The sequence below is a fragment of the Rhineura floridana genome, chromosome 5, assembly GCF_030035675.1.
Source record: "Rhineura floridana isolate rRhiFlo1 chromosome 5, rRhiFlo1.hap2, whole genome shotgun sequence".
Taxonomy (NCBI): domain Eukaryota; kingdom Metazoa; phylum Chordata; class Lepidosauria; order Squamata; family Rhineuridae; genus Rhineura; species Rhineura floridana.
This window is the reverse complement of record NC_084484.1, coordinates 130,774,700-130,798,809: the sequence shown is the minus strand read 5'-3', so window position 1 is coordinate 130,798,809 and position 24,110 is coordinate 130,774,700. Positions and strand designations below refer to the sequence as shown.

The window sequence follows — 24,110 nt, the reverse complement described above, 5'->3', positions numbered from 1 at the left end:
CATATGAAACATTATTATTATTATTATTATTATTATTATTATTATTATTATTATTATTATTATTATTACACTTATATTCCACCCTTTCCCACAGTAGGAGCCTAGGGTGGCAAATAAAAACACTAAAAACATGTTAAAAACGGACTTTAAAATATATTAAAACAAAACACCTTTAAAACCATATTAAAACATCTTCTAAAACATCTTTTTAAAAAAGCTTTAGAATCATATTAAAAGGCAATTCCAATACAAACGCAGACTGGGACAAGGTCACTACTTAAAAGGCTTGTTGAAAGAGGAAGGTCTTCACTAGGCGCCGAAAAGATAACAGAGATGGCGCCTGTCTAACATTTAAGGGGAGGGAATTCCAAAGGATTGGTGCCATTACATGAAAGGTCCGCTTCATATGTTGTATGGAACAGACCTCCTGATGAGATGGCATGTGCAGGAAGCCCTCACCTGCAGAACGTAGTGATTGTCTGGATATATAAGGGGTAAGACGATCTTTCAGGCATCCTGGTCCCAAGCTGAATAGGGTTTGTACACCAAAACCAGAACCTTGAACTTGGCCAGGTAACAATAAGTAACAAGAGTTGGCATAGGATGGTAGGTGTGCTTTCTCAGTCAGGAAATGAGACTGGGCAAGTGAGTTCCAAAGATTCCAAAAACAAAGGCAGACTACCAGTAGGTTTATTCACTAATAGGCAAAAAACCTTGCGGTTTAAGAATGTAGCTATAGCCCACAGATACTTCTATCCAACTTTAAAAAGTAGGGAAATTGTGCAGCTAGAGTGAATGCACCAGGGGAGCAGACCTGACCTCATCTCTAAGATATTGGACTGCCCTACAAATTTGTTAAAATGCAAACACCATTTGGGTTGGTCTTTCACAGTCCAATCCACTTCCTGTGTAGCTTGGAAGAATTTGGTAACATGTGCCTCTGAGCATATGGTGAGTGGTGGAACACCTACCACCTCTAAAGATGGAGAATCATATTTTTGTATGTTTGTTGGTGTTCTTCTTACTTTGCTTCTTTTACTAATGTTTCTACAGAGAATCTAACCTAGAAAATTTTATTTCCCTCATTATTCATCCTAGAAATCTGTGTCAAATTTATTTTTATTAATTTCAAAGCCATTGGTCAGTGTCATATGATGTGGAAGACAGCCTTTTTGTGTTTCAAATTGGAGGTTATGTTCTATTTCTATTTTGGGTACATTAATAATTGAATCTGAAACTGCAGTATAATGTAAAATCAGACTGATTACAATATGTTGCTACTTCAGGAACAACTCTAGCTGTTGGACAAAAGAGGATGCATGTTTCAGCCTGCTATGTTTAAACCACTTCATTTAAGGCAAGGTGTTCACGATCAATTAAAAACATAGAGCACACCCAGAATTTTGCTAGAATATGTTTCCCCTCCCACTATTTTATCTTGTGCAAACTGAGGCACTCCTCATGTCCATTGGAAACTATTCTGCAGAACAGTCAGTGCCATTATTCCACAATTGTTTTTGGAGCTTTTTTGTAGTGTTACAAAGTGTTGCTGTACTTCACATATTCACAGAAACAGAAGCAAAAGAGAATAATTTTTTAAAGGAAACCACTAAAATTGCAAAGTAAATCAGACATATTTAAAGTGACCATCTGAACTATATCGTCTTAATAATGTTGCTTCCTCCCTGATAAAACAAGATCAGCACAGCACATTTCTTCTTTCTATTATTTGGGCTGATTGCAGGTGTTGCCACCACTCACCATATACTTAGAGGCATATGATACCAAATTCTTCCAAGCTACACAGGAAATGGATTGGACTGTGAAAGACCAACCTAAATTATGTTTGCATTTTGACAAATTTGTAGGGCAGTACAATATCTCAGAGAGGAGGTCAGGTCTCCTGCTCCCCTGGTGCATTCACTCTAGCTGCCCAATTTCCCTGCTTTTTAAAGTTTGATAGAAATATCTGTGGGCTATAGGTACATTTTTAAATGGCAAGGTTTTTTTGCCTATTAGTGAATTCCTCTGCTTTTTAATCCGGGAGGTAAGAAATGGGATCCTGTGCAAGTTTGCTGAGAATGGATTGATCATTTGCATGCTTATTCAGTTCAGTGGGATTTACTCCCCTGCAATCATGCTTAGGATAGGTGAAACTGACCACAGGGGATGGGGAGCAGAGGAGGAGGAGGACGAGGGAGAGGAGGAAGGGCAGAGGGGAGAAGGGGATGGGAGCAGGCAGGAGGTGGAGGGGAGAAGGACAGGTTTGATTGTTTCATCATTTATTGAGTTCAGTGGGATTTACTCCCATGCAATCATGCTTAGTAAAGTTGAAACTGACTGGAGGGGGAAGGATGGAGGGGTAGAGTGGGCAGGGGAGGAGGAAGAAGGAAAAGGGGACAGGAGGAGGAAGGGAGGGGAGAAGGGAAGGAGGGGAAAAGCAGGTCTGATCATTTGCATGCTTATTGAGTTAGGATTTACTCCTATGCAATCATGGTTAGGATAGGTAAAACTGACCATGGGGGAGGAGGAAGGGGAGGGGAGGAGGGGGAAGGGGGGATTGGAAGGGGATGGGGAGGGAGGGACAAAGGAAGGGGGAGTGAAGGGGCAAGAGGGAGGGTATAGGAGGGAGGAGAAGGGAGGTGGGTTTGATCAGTTGCATACTTTTTGAGTTCAATGGAATTTATTTCTGTGCAATCGTTTTTGGAAATGGACTGCCTTCAAGTCGATCCCAACTTATGGCGACCCTATGAATAGGGTTTTCATGGTAAACAGTATTCAGACGGGGTTTACCATTGCCTTCCTCTGAGGCTGAGAGGCAGTGACTGGCCCAAGGTGACCAATGAGCTTCATGGCTATATGGGGATTCGAACCCTGGTCTCCCAGGTCATAGTCCAACACTGAACCAGGGGAGGGGCAGGGAGGGGAACAGGAGGGGGAGGAGAGATTGGGTGGGTGGACACTGGGCAGAGGGGAAGCCCTTTTCCTTTCCAAAAGGAAAACATTGTGTACAGTATCATTGCTTTTCAGTGTTTCCCCCACCTTTTTATTCTACAGCAGGCACATGTAGCCTCCCACACAAATTTAAACCAAAGCTGTCCCTGTCCACATCCACACCAGGCCTCTATTTCTTTTTAGACAGTCATGGCTTCTCTCAAAGAATCCTGGGAAGTATAGTTAGTGAAGGGTGCTGAGAGTTACTAGCAGATGTTCTGTTCCCCTTACAGACCTTCAGTTAGAGTGGCTGACTGTTAAACCAGTCTGGCCACTGGAGCTCTGTCAGTGGAATAGGAGTCTCCTCTCAGCACCCTTCACAAGCTACACTTCCCAGGATTCTTTGGGGGAATCCATGCCTGTCTGAAGTGAAATCAAAAGTCTGGTGTGGGTGTGTCCCCCTGATTAGCCAAGTCCAGCAGCTGTGAGGCTGGCTTTTAGAACACTGACAGTTGGTTCTTACTGAGCATGCCCAACATTATCATTGAATTCCAGCCAAAATTTCTTAAATTAATTAAAAATCAGCCCGTCATTTTTTAACTTTTAAACTGCAGAAGATGAAGGTCAGAGTATGGGGCAAGGTCAGTATTAGGATTACAGGTACTCTGTGAACATGGCTGATTTTTAGTGAATTTCAACAGTTTATGAGAACTCTGATAGAAAAAAGTCCTGAAGGGCTCTGGGATTATTTCCTCCCTTTTTAGACTTTGAACTCTCTATTCTCTTTGACTGTTTTGTGTATAGCCATGATAGAGGTTTGTTAAGCAACCTTTTCTGAGTTCAGGACTATAAGTTCTGTATCGTTTTGTTTTGAAATGAACTTATGGGAAGCATCAGAATGGCATGGGGGGTATTTTCAGTTTAACATTGCAGAATGTGAAAAATCCATGCTGGCTATAGTATACAGCCACTCTTGTGGCTGTATAGTACCTGCAGTCAAATAATTGTAAGTTGTTACGCTAATTGGCTTTTTGTGTATCACATGAGCTATTTTGTCTTATTTGTTTATTTCTAACAGCAGAAATCAGGACTTTATGAATGTTAACAACAGACAAACAAAATGGGGACACTTGTCACTAAACTAACACATCTGATCGGGATGTGTGAAACAAAGTCATTTTTATACAAAATGTTGATATTACAGGCGGCTAGAGGCATTTCTGTAAAATCAATGTTTTGTTAGGTAACCTTCAAGTCGATTACAATTTATGGCAACCCTATGAATCAGTGACCTCTAATTTGTTGTTGTTGTTATGTGCCTTCAAGTCGATTACGACTTATGGCGACCCTATGAATCAGTGACCTCCAAAAGCATCTGTCATGAACCGCCCTGCTCAAATCTTGTAAGTTCAGGTCTGTGGCTTCCGTTATGGAATCAATCCATCTCTTGTTTGGCCTTCCTCTTTTTCTACTCCCTGCTGTTTTTCCCAGCATTATTGTCTTTTCTTGTGAATCGTGTCTTCTCATTATGTATCCAAAGTATGATAACCTCAGTTTCCTCATTTTAGCTTCTAGTGATAGTTCTAGTTTAATGTGTTCTAACACCCAATAATTTTTCTTTTTTGCAGCCCATGGTATTCACAAAGCTGTTCTCCAAACCGCATTTCAAATGAGTTGATTTTTCTCTTATCTGCTTTTTTCACTGTCTAACTTTCACATCCATACATAGAGATTGGGAATACCATGGTCTGAATGATCCTGACTTTGGTGTTCAGTGATACATCTTTGCATTTGAGGTCCTTTTCTAGTTCTCTCTTAGCTGCCCTCCCCAGTTCTAGCCTTCTTCTGATTTCTTATGATGAACATACTATTTTCTGCACCTCCTCATCCCTTACATTTGGATTACCAGTTCTAATTTCAATAATAAAGCTGTGGATCCATGGTCTTCTATAATATGGTATGTCCATTTTAATACCAGAGGTTGGACAGCCTAAACTGAAATATTCCTAGCAATGTGGCTTATTGGAAAGGAAACAAAGATGGAGACACAGAGCCTGAATAGTTGTACTCTGCAGAAATCCCTTGGTTGTTTGTTGATGGAGTACAGTAGGGCCCCACTCATACAGCAGGTTCCGTTCTGGACCCCGCTGTAAAGTGAAAACCGCTGTAAAGCGGAATGCATTGATGTTAATGGCGCGCGTTGCGCGAAAATGACTTCAAAATGGTGCGCAATGGAAAAAACCGCCATAAAAGCAGAACAAGTGCCTTAATGTGGGGACTTTTCCTAATTGAAAGCCGCCGCATTAGCAAATTGCTGTAAAGCGAAGCGCTGTAAAGCGGGGCCCTACTGTATGGTCTACTCTGTGTTGGTCATAATGAATAAATTACATGAAAATCTTTCCTCTTTTGAATGTAGTCTTATTGGAAAAGGACTGCAGTCTTCTGTTAGCAACTTAAAAGGTGCTGAAAACTTGCTATGCTTGCGCGATGCAGTCTTGATTGCAAGCATTTCTGTAGCACTAATGTTCAGGATAATGGGTTACGTAATTTTTTTTTATATGACTGGTACAGCTGGTTCTTGGTGAGTGGCTAGGCATGATGGACAAGAGACATGTCTCCAAATCTGTCTCTTTGTGGGTGTCTTTTTTCTTTTTGAAAAAAAATATTGTTGGTGCAGCTGTGACTAGCTGAACCTCTAACTCTCTTATATGTATTTTTGTAACAAGTTACCTTTAAAGGAACAAACGTTCAGTTTTGGTTGCATATATTTAGTGAATGCATTAAAGAAACTGGGTGCATGCTGGGTCATGTGGTCCACAAATGTATATCAGCTTGTGAATAGTCTCCACGTTGTCCCACCCCAAAACCAAAGCCTGGCTGGATTTCTGCCTCAAAGTGCCTTCTGGGCTTCCCAGATTTGCATGACATGTTTCAATTATGGGTATCTTCATTTTTTTTGTCTTGGATTGCAAAACTCAGTTTTCCCCTTTGTTAGCATTTTTTTCATTAGCTATTTTGCTTCCAAATTAACAGTTAGTTGCTTAATGGAAGAAACGACGATTCCACCTCCTCTTTTGACAAATGTGCTTGAAAATTAAAAGCCGTCATCTTGCTGTGTTGTTTTTCTCACTAAAAAGGAGCTCTTAATAGTGTTGTCAATTTTGTGGGTGTATTGCACAGTTTAAAAGACTAACAGATATAAGGGATTTACTTAAGAATGATCTCTATGGTTCTGCTTTTACTCATTTAGATTTTTTATCTCCTCTTTTTTGCTTCAGAGCAGTTAAAACATACCTGAAACCAAAACACAAATATAACTTGTAAACATATAACACATGAGCAAGGAAAAATCCCACAGAATCCAAGCTAAAGTCCCAATAAATTAAGGTGATTTTTATCAAATAAAAACTTTTAAAAAAATCAATTACAGTATCTCTCTAAAAACAACCTAATTTAAAATAAAATCCTAATTGATTAAAAACTGAGATGTTAAAGTCTACCTCTTAAAATACCTTGTAACTAAAGCAAGGCCATCTATCCAGCAAATTGATGAGTAAAAACTTTTCTTTCTTTAAATCATGAAGAAGAAAAAACATGGGAGAAAATACTTGTCTTCAGAGATTAAATATAAAAATTACACAATAAGGCTGTGATCCCATATCCATTACCTGGGAGTAAACCCCACTGAACTTAATGGGGCTTCAAAAGAGACATGCATGAGATTGCACTGCAGATCATGTAACTATTTTGTTATGTTTTGTTACTGTCCCAGGCTATGGTCTGAAGGCACATGAGGCCAGCACCCTGGGTGCCTGGGTGGGAGACTGCCTGGGAACCATATGTAAGCCGCCTTGGGTTTCTATCATGGAAAGAAAGGCGGGGTATAAAATGAATGAATGAATGTTGGACTTCCTAGAGAACAGGAATCACAGACACTAGGATGCATGAAACACAATCCTGTATATCATCAAAATCATCTAAAGAGCCTATACGTGCTCTGGGAGGGAAGTAGATATGACCTTGATTGGCTGGAGCATTGGGCTGAAAACAACAGAATGAAATTCAACAGGGATAAATGCAAACTTCTACACTTAGGAAAAAGAAACCAAATGCACAGTTAGAAGATGGGGGATATTTGGCTCAGCAGTACGACATGTGAGAAGGATCTTGGAATTGTCGTTGATCACAAGCTGAATATGAGCCAACAGTGTGATGTGGCTGCAAAAAAGGCAAATGCTATATTAGGCTGCATTAACAGAAGTATAGTTTCCAAATGTGTGAAGTATTAGTTCCCCTCTATTCAGCACTGGTTAGGCCTCATCTTGAACACTGCATCCAGTTCTGGTCTCCGCACTTCAAGAAGGATGCAGACAAACTGGAACAGGTTCAGAGGAGGGCAACAAGGATGATCAGGGGACTGGAAACCAAGTCCTATGAGGAGAGACTGAAAGAACTGGGCATGTTTAGCCTGGAGAAGTGAAGACTGAGGGGAGATATGCTAGCACTCTTCAAGTACATGAAAGGTTGTCACATAGAGGAGGGCCGGGATCTCTTCTTGATTGTCTCAGAGTGCAGGACACAGAATAATGGGCTCAAGTTGCAGGAAGCCAGATTTCGACTGGACATCAGTAAAAACTTCCTAACTGTTACAGCCATACGACAAAGGAATCAATTACCTAGAGAGGTAGTGGGCTGTCTGACACTGGAGGCATTCAAGAGGCAGCTGGACAGCCATCTGTCGGGAATGCTTTGATTTGGATTCCTGCATTGAGCAGGGGGTTGGACTTGATGGCCTTATAGGCCCCTTCCAACTCTACTATTCTATGATTCTATGATCCTATGGGCAAAAATAGCAGCTTCAGGGAGGAGTTGATTTTCATTTGGAAAACAGTACAAGGATGGATTAAACACCCTTCTTTCATGCCCTCAGTCCAAAGTAGCTCCTTCCACAAATGTTTTTTTTAAAAGCTATGCAAATCCCATAAGCATGTAACATATTACCTAATATGATCTATCTTGCTTCTTGCAAGTTTACTGAGAGAGCTAATCAAGAATCACTTTGGTCTCTAAGCTGATATAAGGGCCAAACTTAAATCTTTCCCCTGTACTGTTGCTCAATCTACATTTTCTCTCCCTCTGCACATTTCTGTTAGCCATGCAGGCAAAAATATACAAACACCGATATGTTTTTCGCACGGAGCTAAGAGTAGTGTTAGAAAGGGGAAGATTTAGATTGGGGGAATGGCACCCTCCCTTCCTGCACTGCCACTTTTCTGATCTTCAAAACAACCAAAGAGAGGTTTTATCCTGAGCATGGATCACCAGCATCATGTCTGCAGTGCATGTGGGGTGTGGCTAAAGGCTTTCTGTTACATTCCTAGTTTATAAATGCTCTATTTAGCTGGAAAGAAAATATTTTATTACAGAAACCAGTTAATACTCATGGTTGTTCGGAAATATATGAATTTCAGAATGGAAAGTTAATTTCAATAATATTTAATTTTCTCTCCCCTACTCCTCTATGATAGGCATAATCTTAATTACTCTGGTTAGTGAACAAGTCAGGATCTATAACCACAACTTGCTCTCATTAACCATAGTTTTTCAGGTTTGGGCAGTAATTGTTAATGGTGGTTTAAAACTTGATGGGGATGCTTCCACTTTGCTTCTCAAGGCTGTGAAAGAGGTTACATGAATGAACTGCTGGTCATTCACACAGTGGGAAACCATTTGTTTCCTGTGATATGAACTGAGTGACTCTCTGTGGATCGCTGATTGATGGGTGTCCCTACCTTGTGAAGGATTATCCTAGGGATAACCAATGTGATGTCCTCCTGAAGACTGCACCTAGGAATGGGCAAATCTGTCAGTTTAGGTTTCTCTCACTTTCTCATGTTTACAATCTTAAATTCAGTTCTCCATATTTCCACATCAGTTTGAAAAAGTCATCATGAAAAATCATTAGCATTTTAGTGTGAATTTCTCCTAATATACACACCCTTGCATGCAGTTTTTGCTTAATATAATGCACTGTTATGTTATCTTATGAATGTATACATTTTATACACTTTACCCCAGTATGTGCATTTGTTTACACATGACTTAGCTGAGGAACTACACTGCAAAATTTGGAGAAGTATGAATTTTGAAGAATGGCTTTGTTTTGGTTCTTTTATTGTTTTGAAAGTGTGAGTTAGATAGATTCGCCTTCAAATGCAAACTGGATCTAATTTCTCTCCCATTCCTAACTGCAATTCACCATCCATCATCCCTAACCATTGGCTGTGCTGGTTAGGGAGTTGTAATCCATGTTGAGTAGCCCTGGGCTAGTCCAGGGCCAGATTAAGCTGAGGAGGGCCCCTAGGCCGATTGGTGTTTGGGACCCCTTTCTCCTCTTAGGCAGATTTGCGGAAACAGCCGCAGGAGGGATTGCAGGACAGGAGCTTCTGAGCCGCCCGCCATCCCATCCCATCCCATCCCCCCTGCTTCACCTACTTTTCTGCTTTTTTTTGGGAGCTGTGCGCACTGTGCGCACAGGTTTGCCATCAATCAAGGTGCGGCCAAGGTTTCCCTAAGGGGCTGAAGCCTCTGCCGCCATCTTGGTTGATGGCAGCAATGTGCGTGTGTAGCACACATGTGTGCCATCAACTAAGATGGCAGCAGAGGCTTCAGCCCCTTAGGGAAACCTCGGCTGCCATCTTGATTGATGGCAAACCACAAAAAACAGTGGAGAAAAAGTTAAGTGAAGTGGGGGGATGGCGGGCGGTTCGGAAGCACTTGCATGGGCCCCCAAGAGCTCTGGGACCCTAGGCTTCAGCCTACTAAGCCTAATGGATAATCCGGCCCTGGGCTAGCCTCTTGTTGCATTCTGATGCTACAATTCTATACACCCCTCTACAGCTATTCTACTCAGGGTAACATCCAACTTAGTGTGAGCAGATGTTTGCTTGAACAATGGGACTTTCCCTTTCTCTCCTCCTCCCTGCATCCTCCATGCACCCCAAGATTTGCTCTGGAGATTTGGGGAGCAAACTGGGTATACCTGGGGTTTACAAATGGGAAGAGAGGATGCAGAAGTCCCATCACGCAAGTACTGTAGTAATGTTTTGCGTGGTTGAGTGGGAATCATTGGATGTCACCATTATTGAATACAATTCAGACATGGCAATAAATTTTCCATTCAAATATCTGTGACTAAATAATCCTTTCCATACTGGTTAGCAATTTCCAGCAATAGAGCTCTTGTTTATAGTGTGCTTTGGACCTAAATGCCATAAATGACTTACACAGGTTTTCAGTCATGTGTGCTGTGTTACTATTTCAATTTCAAAAATAAGCCTCATCCTTATAACGTGGAATAAACCTGTACTGAGGCAGCTCATTATGGGTTTTCTTAAATTGTGAAGCAGAGCTCTTAGAAAAGAACACTTTAATAGTAGGCAATGCTGTTGGTATGGTGCAATGGGCCATAAATAGGGATGGTGTGCTGTGCTGTGGGCAAACTAGTTTTTTTGTATTATGGGAAGAAAGCCAGGTTATTTTCATTTCTTTGAATTGTAAATCATGCAGCCCAATCTGATACATATTATAGTCAGAAATAAGCCCCACTGCGCTGGGGCTTATTCTAAAGCAAGTGCATAGGGTTGCAGTTTTATTCCTTTTTGTAGGGTTCTGTCATGAACTTCTTGGGCTCTGTGATTGAGCTTTTGCTGTTATATGCTGCTGCATTATTCTAGTACAGCCTTTCTCAACTAGTGGGCCACCAGATGAAGTTGGACCACAATTCCCATCTTTCCTGACCATTGGCAATGCTGGCTGAGGCTGATGGGAGTTGTGGTCCAACAACATCTGGTGGCCCACTAGTTGGAAAAGACTGTTCTAGTATCAACTGAACCTATCCTTTTTATTATGTATGTGCTATTTTCACCAAACAGACAAATTAAAAAGTACTAACACAGGTTCTTTGCAGTTATGAAATGCCCTTCCTTGGGAGAGTCATCAAAGTCTATATACCTTGTAATCCTGCAAGTGTCTTGAAAGTTTTTAGATCACTATGTTTGATATATTATGAATCTTTGAATTTATGCTATTAAATACAGCATGCATTCTGCAAGTGTATGTCTGCCACTGGAAATCCTGGTTGCCATGGCCATCATTCCATTTCATACGTGTTTGTGCTGGAGTCTTAGTTTCTGCTATGACGTAAACATGATATACTTCTGAACGCCAGCTGAAAGGAGTAAAAATATTCTTTTTTCAAACTTCTACCAGAAACTCTGTGTCTTGTATTTTGCATATCTGATATATTATCCCTCTCTGGCATGGAAGTACCTTAACTATTTCAGGTTTCATTTTGAGTGACTTAAAAATCTTGCCATTTACTTAACAATAAGCACCATTAAGTTCAGTGGGACTTTGTTGTGAAAGTTCAGTTTTCTAGATATTAAGGGACTATTAAAAATTTTTGGATAGACTTTTTGTTTCCCCGAATATATTCCAAGCAAGAAAAACCTTTTGTGGGTCCTGTGGATATTAGGTAGAATGTGTTTTTGTGGATTTTATTGTCTGTTACCCCGATCAGACTCCCAGTCTGCTTACTCTTGATGTAAGTAACACTATTTTTGAAGTTACTGGATGAGCTTTGTAAAAGTAGTTTGTTATATCATTAAATTCAAATATTGTTAAAATGAATGTAAATGTATCACTTGTCTAGGTAATTTAAATCCCCAAATTACAGAATTATCATTGTGCATTGTATATCATTATTTCCTTTGAAAGATGTATAAAGATATGAAATCACTGCAGATTTCTTTATGTAATAAAAACAAAGTTACAAACTTATTTAATTACATGGGTCAATAACCTTTCTGTAATATGTCATTTGTTATCTTTCCCAACCCTGTATTAATTGCTTATAAAAATGTTTGTTTAGCCAACAAATACTTAAGTTGCATCATTTTCCAATTAATCCATTGTTGTCATTCAAGTTCTTATTAAGATGAACAGTCTTTCCCTCAGTTTCCTAATACGATGGATATGTTGTGACATAGTGTCCATGTATATCAATCACTTCCTCTTACATGCTTTTGGAGACTCTGTTGAGGTTGTTGGGGGGGGGACTAATCTAATTGTGCTGCTGAGATGGTTGTGTGTTAAGTTTCATGGAAGGTGATAGGAATGGGATGCCGGGATTCTCTTGACACAAATGCAAGGTATATCTTAAGGGGATCTCTATTAAGCAAAACATTTTATAAATAATATTTTACTAGGGAAAATTAATTAACTGAGTTGCTCTTTAACAAATAGGTTAGAGAGAGAATTCTGTTCTTTTACTAAAGTCATATTTTTGGTGTATTTTTTTTCAATAAAGAAAACTTTTCTTGCCTCCAAAGAATATGAAAGCTAAATGTAAAATAATTTATATACACAGAGCATTTTTTAAAAAGCACTTGACTCCGATCAGGTCATCAGAGCTTGCTCTTCTACCATTACCGGCATAAATGGGCAGTAAAAGTTGTGTTCCTTTCATTTGAGAAAACAAACACTTGACATTTATTTCTTTATTTAAAAGGTTTCTAACACCTGAAAGTGATCTTGAGAATCTTTTGAGAGTGTTATTTCTCTGGATATGAAGATGTGAATGGAAATCTGATGTTGTACAAATCATAATATATTTAGCATTTTGAGCTTATTTTAGTTTATGGCTGTAGTATTTCCCCCCACAACTAGCTGTAAAAGAAAGCACACTTATTTGATTTATAAACTAACAAATAACTGAGGATGAAACTTTTATTTTGGTAGCTCTTTGTTGAAAGAGAATTAATTTACCCGTTAAAGTAGAAGTCTAACAGTGCAGCTGCTACAGAAGGAGAGTTGTCATGCCGATTATATTCATGGTGCAAAAAGCAAAGAATATATATCCACAAAACCGCAAAACTCTTAGCACTAAGTCTTAACTGTTGCAGGAGAACCTTAAATCCATATGTACAAAGATGTAGTATTCTTATTTGTATATTAATAATTGTTTTTGATTGTGTCAATCTGGAAACTATCATGATTCCCCCCCCCCCCGCTACTGTATTATTGATACGTTTTTGCTGGTTTCTACTGAGAAAAAGAGCAGGCCCTTCATGGAATCATGTGATCATTTACCAGCAATCAGATCAATATGCTTATTGTGACAGAGAGCAGAGACTTTTTTGGTAGGGGGCACTGTCAAAAGGTAGATTTTACTGGATCTGTTTTCAACATTAATTTCAGAGTTCCAAAACATACTTAGCTGAATTTACAATTTGCATTTTACGCATGTTTCAAAATACCAGATCTGGCCTTTCCTGCTGGAAGATTAGAACACTGTTAAAAAGCATGAGGTTATCTAGGAAGAGAAAAGAGTCCTGTATAAACAGTGCTTGAAGTTCGAGTTTTAAAACAGTTATGTCTAATTGTCTAATTCCTATACTGCCCAGCAAGTATATGAATTATCATATGCAAGTATATGAAGTATCATTTACAAGATATGCGTAAATGAATTAGCTCAAAAAACGAAAAGACAAAGCCAAGGATCAGTGCTATATACATCTCATGTTATAGTTGCAAAATGTCAACTTTTAAATTACAGTTTGAAAATTGTTGTACCTCTCACTTGTGTATTTTCTTGTGCTTGCTGAGCCAATTTTCCGACATGTTATGTGGAGGGGAAAAATCTGGAGTGTTTAAAGTTGATAAGAACTGTTCTATTTTCACCCTGCTAAAATTAATTTGGCGATAGACCCATCACTATGTTTTATTTATCAAATCCACTTTTGATTTGAAAGCTCTGCTTTTTCTAAACCTGTGACAGTTTTAGTCCCAACAAATCAATTCCTTGGTGAAGGGCTGCTGCTTATAGATCAGGAGACTGTGGCCCTTCAGGATATTGTTCGATTTCAGCTCCCATCAGCCCCAGCCAGCATAACATAATTCCATAGAAGGATGGAAGTTATAGTCCAGCAACATCTGGAGCACCTCAAATTCTCCAACCCTGTTGTAGAAAGTCCAGTTTACTTTGAAACAGTTTGTTGGAAATATATGCCCACTCAACTGCTCTTGTCTGTAGAACTGGCACTTTTATGGTTGCCACATAATGTTCGTTCCATACCTGCAAGGAACTGAACTTTCAGTGTGACATCACCTGCACTTTGCAACACTGCGTATTGATATTAGGCAGGCACCTTCACTTTGAGACCTGCTAAAACTTTCTTGTTTAAGTCTACCCAGACATGTAAATTTGAATTGCATTTTAATATATGATTTCATTTTCTAAACTATATTTTTAGAAGTGCTGATTTTATTTTGAAAAAAATTAGACTGACCTGTAACATCTGATTTTATTGGTTATTTTAAATGTCTGTTTTTACATAAAAACCTCACAGTGGTTAGATGACTAAGCTTATAAACCTTGATTTAAAAAAAATCAAGCAAGTGTAAACCTACTCATTCCTCTTCACTTTGTCGTCTTTTTTGCAGTTAATCTGCTGGATTCAAAAGCAATTCAAGGAGAGCTGGGTTGGATCTCCTACCCGTCACATGGGGTGAGTTCATTAGCCTATGAAACAGTGTTACAGATCAATGTGCCACTTAACCATTTTATTCCTCTTCAGAGAATACCAAACTAGAGACAAGATTCACAAGTTGTGTGGGGTTTTTTTCTCTTCTCTTTAAACATTCAGTTTACCTCTTAAGGCAGAGATGGGAAACCTTGTTCAGCCCCAGGGCTGCATTCCCTTCTGCAGGATCTTCTGGGGACACATGTCAAAAGCAAAGTGGATGGATCAATGGATACAACTATTACCTTTGTACAGTAGACTGCATTCCAGCCATGCAGAACTCACAGAACTCAGAACTCTACATCCACCCACTTGTCTCTCTATCCTGCGCAGCAAGAAGCCTTGTAGTTTAATGACACATTCTAGCCAGGCAGAACCACACAAGGAGGGTGTGCAGCAGAGCCAATGAAAAGTGTGATCTGGGGGGAGAGTATTGCCTAGGGCAGGAGTGGGAAACCTTTGGCCGTCCAGATGTTGCTGAACTACAACTCTCATCAGCTCTACTAAGTATGGTCAATGGCCAAGTATGATGAGAGCTGTATTTCCCAGAGGGCCAAAGATTCCCAACATCTGTCCTAAGGAAGAGTGTTGAGGGCCAGATCGTGAGGTCTGGAGAGACACATGTGCCCCCTAGGCCTGAAATTCCACACCCTGTCTTAAAACATGTGCCTTTAAGTATTATTATTATTATTATTATTATTATTATTATTATTATTATTATTATTATTATACATCTGTATACCACCCCATAGCCAAAGCTCTCTGGGCAGTTTACAACCATTAAAAACATTAAAAACAAATATACAAATTTAAAAACACATTTTTTAAAAATCAATGTAAAAACACATGCTAAATTGCCTGGGAGAAGAGGAAAGTCTTGACCTGGTGCCAAAAAGATAACAGTGTTGGTGCCAGGCGCACCTCGTCCAGCAGATCATTCCATAATTTGGGGACCACCACTGAGAAGGCCCTCTCCCTTGTTCCCAGACTCCCAGCTTCCCTCCGAGTAGGCACCCCAAGGAGGGCCTTGGATTTTGAGTGTAGTGTACGGGTGGGTTCATGTCCGGAGAGGTGTTCCATCAGGTATTGTGGTCCCAAGCCATGTAAGGCTTTATAGGTTAAAACCAGTACTTTGAATCGAGCTCAGAAACATACAGGCAGCCAATGCAAGTGGGGGCCAGAATCAGTTTTATATGTTCAAACTGTCTGGTCCCTGTTACCAATCTGGCCGCTGCATTTTGCACAAGCTGCAGTTTCTGAACCATCTTAAAAGACAGCCCCATGTAGAGTGCACTGCATTAATCTAACTTGGAGGTTACCAGAGCATGGACAACTGAAGCCAGGTTATCCCTGTCCCGATAGGGGCATAACTGAGCCACCAACCGAAGTTGATAGAAGGCACTGCGTGCCACTGAGGCTACCTGAGCCTCAAGTGACGGAGATGGTGCTAGGAGAACCCCTAAGCTATGGACCTGCTTCTTCAGGGGGAGTGCAACCCCATCCAGGACAGGTTAAACATCCACCATCCGGTCAGAAGAACCACCTACTAGCAGCATCGATTGAGCCTCAGTTTATTAGCCCTCATCCAGTCCGTTGTCACAGCCAGACACTGGTTCAGCAGATTGACAGCCTCACCTGAAGAAGATGAAAAGGAGAAATAGAGCTGCGTGTCATCAGCATACTGATGGCAGCGTACTCCAAAGCTCCAAATGATTGCACCCAATGGATTCATGTAGATGTTGAACAGCATGGCGGACAGAACTGACCCCTGCAGAACCCCATACTGGAGAGTCCAGGGTGCTGAGCAATGTTCCCCAAGCACCACCTACCCGCCAAGTAGGAGTGGAACCACTGCCATGCAGTACCTCCCACTCCCAACTCAGCCAGTCTTCCCAGAAGGATACCATGGTCGATGGTATTGAAAGCCACTGAGAGATCAAGGAGAATCAACAGAGTCACGCTCCCCCTGTATAACTCCCAACATAGGTCATCATACATGGGCGATGAAGGTTGTTCCAGTGCCAAAACCAGGCCTGAAAACCGACTGAAATTGATCCAGGTAACCGCTTTCATCCAGGAGTGTCTGGAGCTGGCCTGCCACCACTTGTTCAAGGACCTTGCCCAGGAATGGAACATTTGCTACTGGCCTATAATTGTTAAGATTTTCTGGGTCCAGGGAGGGTCTCTTCAGGAGTGGTCTCACTGCCGCCTCTTTCAGGCAGCCAGGAACCACCCCCCTCTTGCAGAGAGGCATTAATCACTTCCCTGGCCTAGCGGGCAGTTCCATCCCTACTAGCTTTTATTAGCCAAGAAGGGCAAGGATCCAGCATAGAGGTGGTTGTACGAACCTGCCCAAGCACCTTGTCAACGTCCTCAAGCAGTACCAACTAAACTCATCCAAAAAATCGGGACAAGGCTGTGCTCTGAATGCCTCGCTTGATTCACCTGCTATAACACTGGAGTCTAAGTCCTGGTGGATGCTAAAGATTTTATCCTGGAAGTGCCTAGCAAATTCATTACAGGGCCTCAGATGGATCTACCATGTCCTTGGGGCCAGCGTGTAATAGTCCTCAGACAATTCTGAAGAGCTCTGCTGGGTGGCAGATTGATGATTTGATACTGGCAGCAAAATATTGTTTTTTGCTGCCCTCACTGCTCCTAAATACAGCTTACCATAGGCATTTACCATTGTGTAATTGCATCCACCAGGAGTTTGTCTCTATCTGCACTCAAGCTGTCTCCTATATTGCTTCATCGCTCTCAGCTCTGGGGTATACCATGGAGCCATATGAGCTCTACACAGGAGAGGGCGCTCAGGAGCAATCATGTCAACCGCCCAGGTCATTTCTGTATTCCACAGTTCAACCAGGGTTTCGACAGGAGCGCCAGCCCTATCAGCCAGAAAACTCCCAAGAGCCCTTTGGAAACCATCCGGATCCATTAGTCTCTGGCGGCGGACCAACTTAATAGGTCCCCCACCCTTGCGGAGGGGAAAAGCCACTGTAAGTCTAAACTTCAGCAAGCAGTGTTCTGTCCATGACAGACTGATGTAAGGCCCCCCACATTCAGATCACCAACTCCATGTCCAGTTGCAAAAACCAAGTCTAGAGTATGCCCTGCTACAAGTGTTGGGCCAATGGCATATTGGGACAGTGCCATGAAATCCTGAGCCGCCCCGGATAAGATGGCCTCGGCATGGATGTTGACATCCCGCAGAACCTACAGTCTGGGGGATCTCAACAGTACATCTGAGTGTTCTCTCTCTCTCTCTCTCTCTCTCTCTCTCTCTCTCTCTCTCTCTCTCTCAAATATTCAAGGGCAATTTCACCTTTCAACAGTATTAAAAACTATAGTAATTATATGAAGTGTTTTAGAGTTTACCGTCTGTATGAGATGCATTTCAAAAACACTGCGTATCCCTCCCCCCAACTTTTGATGATGAAATGACATTGGAGCCTCTCACGGTTACTGTGGAAGTGTTTCTTTGTTGAGACAGAAGAAAGAAAGACGAGAGCAGGGGTTTGGCGATGTGAATGAGTATTCTTCCTAATGTAGATTTTACATTCACATGGTGGCAGGTGGTGGTGGTAGAATCCATGATCATCTCCATGAGTTGGAAGTGGGGAGATCACAGAGCTCATCATGGATTGTGGCCTTCCCTTCATGTTCATATGTTCAAAGCACATGGGGAGGAGTTATATAAGTGTGCTGATGTTGTATGGGTGTAGAGTTCTGCTATGTGATGAGGGACACTGAATGGGCAAGAGCACTCCTTGCATGGAAAGGCTGTATGTGAGACATTGGTATGCACACCAGTGGCTTACCATTCACTCAGAATGTGATTAAAAGGCTTCTGGCAGGGCAGCAGAGGTGGCCCTGCAACCCCCTCCATGCCTAGTGTGAATCCCTCCCATTGCACACCTAGTAGCAGCAAGAATGGCTTTAAAAGCCTGTTAAAACATTATAATCTGAAACATATTATTTATTTATTTTATTTTATTTTTATCCTGCGCTTCCTTCCAGAAGTAGCTCAGGTAAAAAAACCAGAATATGATGCCCTTGCCTAAAAGAAATGGCCACAGATAGATGCCCAGAAATTACTTTGTGAATTCTTTTTGCCAACCAGCTTCTCATGGTTTGTTGATTATTAGGATATTGTGTTACAAGGGTGAAAAAACCAAAAGATTAAGAAGGAAGTGGAAGAGGATTAGACAAATTTATGGAGGAAAAGTGTTTCAAATGCTACAAGCTGCAATGTCTATGCTGTGAGAGGGAGTATGCTTCTGAATACGAGTTGCTGGAAACTGAAGGAGGGAGAGTGCTCTTGTATTCCGGTCCTGCTTGCAGATTTCCCATAAACTTCTGGTTGGTCACTGTGAGAACAAGATGCTGGACTAGACAGGCCATTGGCCTGACCCAGTTCTTATGTCCTTAAGAGATGGCAATACCTTTTGGCCACCAAAGGCTCTGCAGAAGGTTCCAGGTTCAATTTCTGGTATCTCCAGTAAAAAGGATCAGGTAACAAGTGACTCAGAAAACCTCTGCTTGAGACCCTGGAGAGGTATTTGTGGAGAATAAATCTGTCAATGGCTGCTAGCCATTATGGCTCTATCTGTCTACCTACCACCTCCAGGATCAGAGATGGAATGCCTCTGAACACCAGTTGCTGAGGAGCACAAGTCTTCATGTCCTCCTTATGGGCTTCCCAAAGGTATCTGGTTGCTACTGTCGGTACCAGGATGCTGGACTACCAAGGCCTTTTCTTATGTTCCTCTTTTTCTACTTGAATGTTTGAATCATAGCATAAGCAACACATTCATTTATTTTTGTTGATGCTTGCAACACAAATATAGCCGTTCAGCTCCAGGGAAAATTAATGAGTAATAAAAATGGAACAGACCAAAGATGGTTTCCTTGTTTGCAACTCATGATGAATATAAGGAATGAATGTCCTACCATAAGATACGGTGATGGCCACTGGCTTAGAGATGAACTTAAAAGATGATATACAAATTCAGGGACAATGCATCTGTCAGTGGAACTTCCATGTTGAAAATAGTATATCAAATGTCAAGGACAGGTGATGTGGGAATGGGCAGTTGTTTATAAGCATCCTAGAGACATTTGTCTGGCTGCTTGATGGTCTGCTGGAAATAAGGGGAGTTCTTATGTTAACTAGATAGTAGAACATGCTATTTCAAGATGATTCTCTGGTGTGATTAAGCTTTGCAGTCTTCCTATGTGGTAATTGGCAGCAAACATCTCTCTTCCTGGAACTCAAAGCTGATTGAAACATTCAGCAGAGTTTGCAATGGAATTTCCCCTAGGACTGTACCACTTCAGAATGCACTTGGGGGAGATCATTTGTTTTCAAGTACCAAAGAACAAAATTGCCTCGTATGTGGTTATCAAATATGTCACATAAATTATCTGCGTAAGCCCTGCCCTGAGGATTCTTTCAAGCAAGTGATTTGGCACAGGCATTCTGAGGTGGCACAGTACCCCAGGAAGACTGACCATTTTCATTCCTGGACGTTGTAATTTAGTCTGAGGTGTACCACATCAAAAATCTGAATTTGCTTACTGAATTGATTGCAGACTGTGAAGCATTTGCTTTTATTCCCCTCTTTGGTTGCTTTACGTGAGGGATGGGGAATGTGCGGCTTTCCAGATATTGCTGGACTGTTATTTTTAGTTATCTATTATTACATTTTATGTCCTGTCTTTTCTCCGAGATGGCATATGTGGTTCTTGCTATCTTCATTTTTTCCTCACCCTAGTCCAACACTCTAACCATGACACTATTCAACTCTCATCACACCTGCTGGGCTGGGACTGATGAGAGTCAGAGTATCACAACACCTGGACTCCCCATCCCACTTTATATTTGTCTTAGATTGCCTATTGTTTGTGTTTGCTTTTTTCCTTATTATACCTTGATTTCAAAAAAATGTCAGTTATTTTTTATTATTCTCCAAGGTATATTGGGAAAGGTTATTTTTCTGGTCTGAAAAAGGCAGTGCTTAGTTGCAAGTACAGATTCTGTTGTGGCATGATTTACATGATTAGTAGTATAATAATCCTATGAATATCCTGATTTACTTCTCCCACTGTGGTCAACGGAGCTTCTTCCCAAATAAATGAGTGTGGGATTGTAATCTTAAATGGCAGTGAGATAACTAATAAGCAGGGCCGGTGCTGGCGTGCCCTGCAAATTATAAATCGGCGCCCTCACCTTTTATAATTTTTTTTATTTTTCAATTCAAATGTTATAAAAAATGTAACAAGGCAAATAAGGACAAATAAGAAAATAATTATGGAGTAGGAAAACTTTTCGTGTGAATAGTAAAATAAAGTGAAAAGAAAACGACCTCTTTGTATTGCCTTTCTTTAGCAAAAAGATACATAGTTACACGAATTTAGCCTTACACGCTTTCATGTTTGCGAACTTATGAATTTTCATTCATTGGCGAACTTATGAATTAGTTCACTAATGTTTAATTGGGAACACACATCATTTTCACACCCTTTCCTATTGGGAACCAATGGGTTTCTCCATATTCTGTCCTTACAGTAGCCTCTTGTCCAGAGTATAGGTTGCACATCAGGACAAACAGATGCTGTGGCACCCCCGTTTCTTTTAAAGCATTCAATAGTTTTTGTGATCTACACAGCCAAAGGTTTTGCTGTAGTCTATAAAGCACAGGGTGACTTTCTTCTGAAATCCTTTGGTCCGTTCCATTTTCCAATCTATGTTTGCAATATGATCTCTGGTACCTCTTCCCTTTCTGAATCCAGCTTGGACATCTGGCATTTGTTGCTCCATATATGGTAAGAGCGTTTGTTGTAGAATCTGGAGCATTACTTTACTTGCATGGGATATTAAGGCAATAGTTTGATAATTACTGCATCCCCTGGGATCCCCTTTCTTTGGAATTGGGATGTATATGGAACACTTCCTGTCTGTGGGCCATTGTTTAGTTTTCCATATTTCTTGACAGATTTTTGTCAAAATTTGGACAGATTCAGTCTCAGTAACTTGTAGCAACTCTATTGGTATGCCGTCTATTCCTGGTGATTTGTTTCTTCCAAGTATTTTAAGAGCAGCTTTCACCTCACATTCTAAAATTTCTGGTTCTTCATCATACGGTTCCTCCGTGAATGAATCTGTCATCCTGTCATCTCTTTTACAGAGTTCTTCAGTGTATTGCTTCCATCTTCCTTTTTATTCCATCACGGTCAGTCAGTGTGTTCCCCGTTGATTATTCAACATCCCTACTCTTGGTTTAAATTTCCCTTTCATTTCTCTAATCTTTTGGAATAGGGCTTTTGTTCTTCCCTTTTCGTTGTCCTCTTCTATTTTTATACAGTAACTATGGTAATAGTTCTCTTTGTCCCTATGTACTAGTTGCTGTATTGTTGCATTTAGGGTTCTAACCATGTTTCTATCTCCTTTTGCTTTTGCTTTCCTTCTCTCTTTAACCATTTGAAGAGTTTCTTCAGTCATCCATTGAGGTCTTTCTTTTTAACAAGAGGTATTGTCTTTTTGCATTCTTCCCTGATAATATCCCTGACTTCAGTCCATAGTTCTTCTGGTTCTCTGTCAACTAAGTTTAAAGCCTCACATCTGTTCTTTATTTGATTGTAATATGCTTCTGGGATGTTATTTAAATTGTATTTTGGCATTATGATTGCTTTGTTCTTCTTCTTTAGCTTTACTCTGATGTTCGATATGACCAGTTCATGATCTGTACCGCAGTCTGCTCCTGGTCTTGTTTTCACAGAAAGTATGGAACATCTCCATCTTCTGCTCCCAATTATATAATCAATTTGATTCCCATATTGACCATTTGGTGATGTCCACGTGTACAGTCGTCTTTTTGGTTGATCAAAAAGGTGTTTGCAAGAAACAAATTGTTGGCTTCACAGAACTCAACAAGTGTTTCTCCTGCCTCATTTCTATCCTAAGTCCCATTTCCCCACAATTTCTAGTTCTTCTCTATTCCCTACTTTTGCATTCCAGTCCCCCCATGATATCAGCACATCTTGTTTTGGTGTGTGATCAATTTCTTCCTGTACTTCTGCGTAAAATCTCTCCAGTTCCTCTTCTTCTGTGTTATGCTGTTGGAGCATAGACTTGGATGATGGTTATGTTAACAGGTTTTCTGTTAAACCTATTAATGGGGGCAGGGAGGCAAATAAACTACAGGTACTTGTCTACCACCACCATCCGCCTTCTGCTGCTTGTAGTAGCTTCAGTGGATGGGAGCAATTTAAGTCAGCAAAGCTGACTTAATCGAGCCCTGTTGGATCAGGCCAGTGGCCCATCTAGTCCAGCATCCTGTTTTCACAGTGGCCAACCAGATACCCATAGGAAGCCCACAAGCAGGACCCGAGTTCAACAGCAGTCTCCTCTCCTGCTATTTCCAGCAACTCTATTCAGAAGCATACTGCCTCTGGCCATGGAGGCAGAACATAGCCACTATGGCTAGTAGCCATAAGTAGCCTTATCCTCCATGAATGTGTCTAATCCTCTTTTAAAGCCATCCAAGTTGGTGTCCATCACTGGCTTCTGTGGGAGCAAATGCCATAGTTTAACTATGCTCTGTGGGTAGAAATACTTTCTTTTTTCTGTCCTAAACAGGAGTGTAGTTGTCCAGGGTCTCAGGGAGTCTTAGACCCCTTACTTTTTGGGGAGCAGGCTCCCTGTGTCTCCAGCATCCTACGAGCCAATCAACATGAAAGGGGAATGTGTTAGCCAGTGAGAAGAGTCTTCTAACATGCTTCCTTGCCCTTTACTGCTGATTGGAGCCAATCAGAGAGAAAGGAGATAAGTCAGCCACCGAGAACACTCTTCTCAGTAGCTAACACTCTTTCTTGCTTATTGGCTCCTAGGGACTTCTGTTGTTGTGGGAGAAGGTGTTAACAAGGATGTCATTCTCAACCCAGCAGCAAAAAAGGGGGGGGAGGAGCGTGGTTGTGACTAACATGAAGAGACCCCACACCTCCGAATATGCCACTACACTACTGGTCCTGAATCTTCCAACATTCAGCTTCTTTGCATGTCTGCAAGTTCTAGTTTTATGAGAGATGCAGAAAAACTTCCCCTTCTCTATGCCATGCACAATTTTATACACGTCTATCATGTCACCTCTTACTGACCTTTTCTTTGAACTAAAAAGCCCCCGATGCTGCAACCTTTCCTCGTAAGGGAGTCTCTCTATCCCTTTGATCATTCTGGTTGCCCTCTTCTGCACAGTCCAGTTTTTTTGCAGCGGTGGAGGTGAAACAGATGAGGAAAAACCCCACCGCATCTTTAAACCCATATGTGATCTAGGATTGTTCAGGGTCAAGTGAGGGGTCTACACTCTGCATGTGCTCAGAGGCACTCTCTTCTTTCCATGTAAAGCATGCAAGCACTGCAAACAGATTTCATGAGCTTACATATTAGGGGGCTTGACACGAGCCCCCCCTTCAAATTAAGCCTTGTCAGACATCTGGGACCCAGAGATCCTAAAAAACGGATGGAGTCTCCTCCGGACCGAAAGCTTCTTAAATAGTTGTTTACTGTACTGGTCCTGAATCTTCCAA

At 41.1% G+C, this 24,110-nt stretch overlaps 1 protein-coding gene across 8 annotated transcripts in view; it reads left to right on the top strand.

Moving 5' to 3' along the window:
- EPHA3 (EPH receptor A3) overlaps positions 1-24,110 on the top strand; it is a 345,821-nt gene that overhangs the window by 16,010 nt on the left and 305,701 nt on the right. For all 8 annotated transcript variants that reach the window (XM_061628065.1, XM_061628063.1, XM_061628064.1 and 5 more), the window contains one exon: positions 14,440-14,504. In XM_061628065.1, the coding sequence (XP_061484049.1) occupies positions 14,440-14,504 (65 nt within the window). The remainder of the gene's footprint in view (positions 1-14,439; positions 14,505-24,110) is intronic.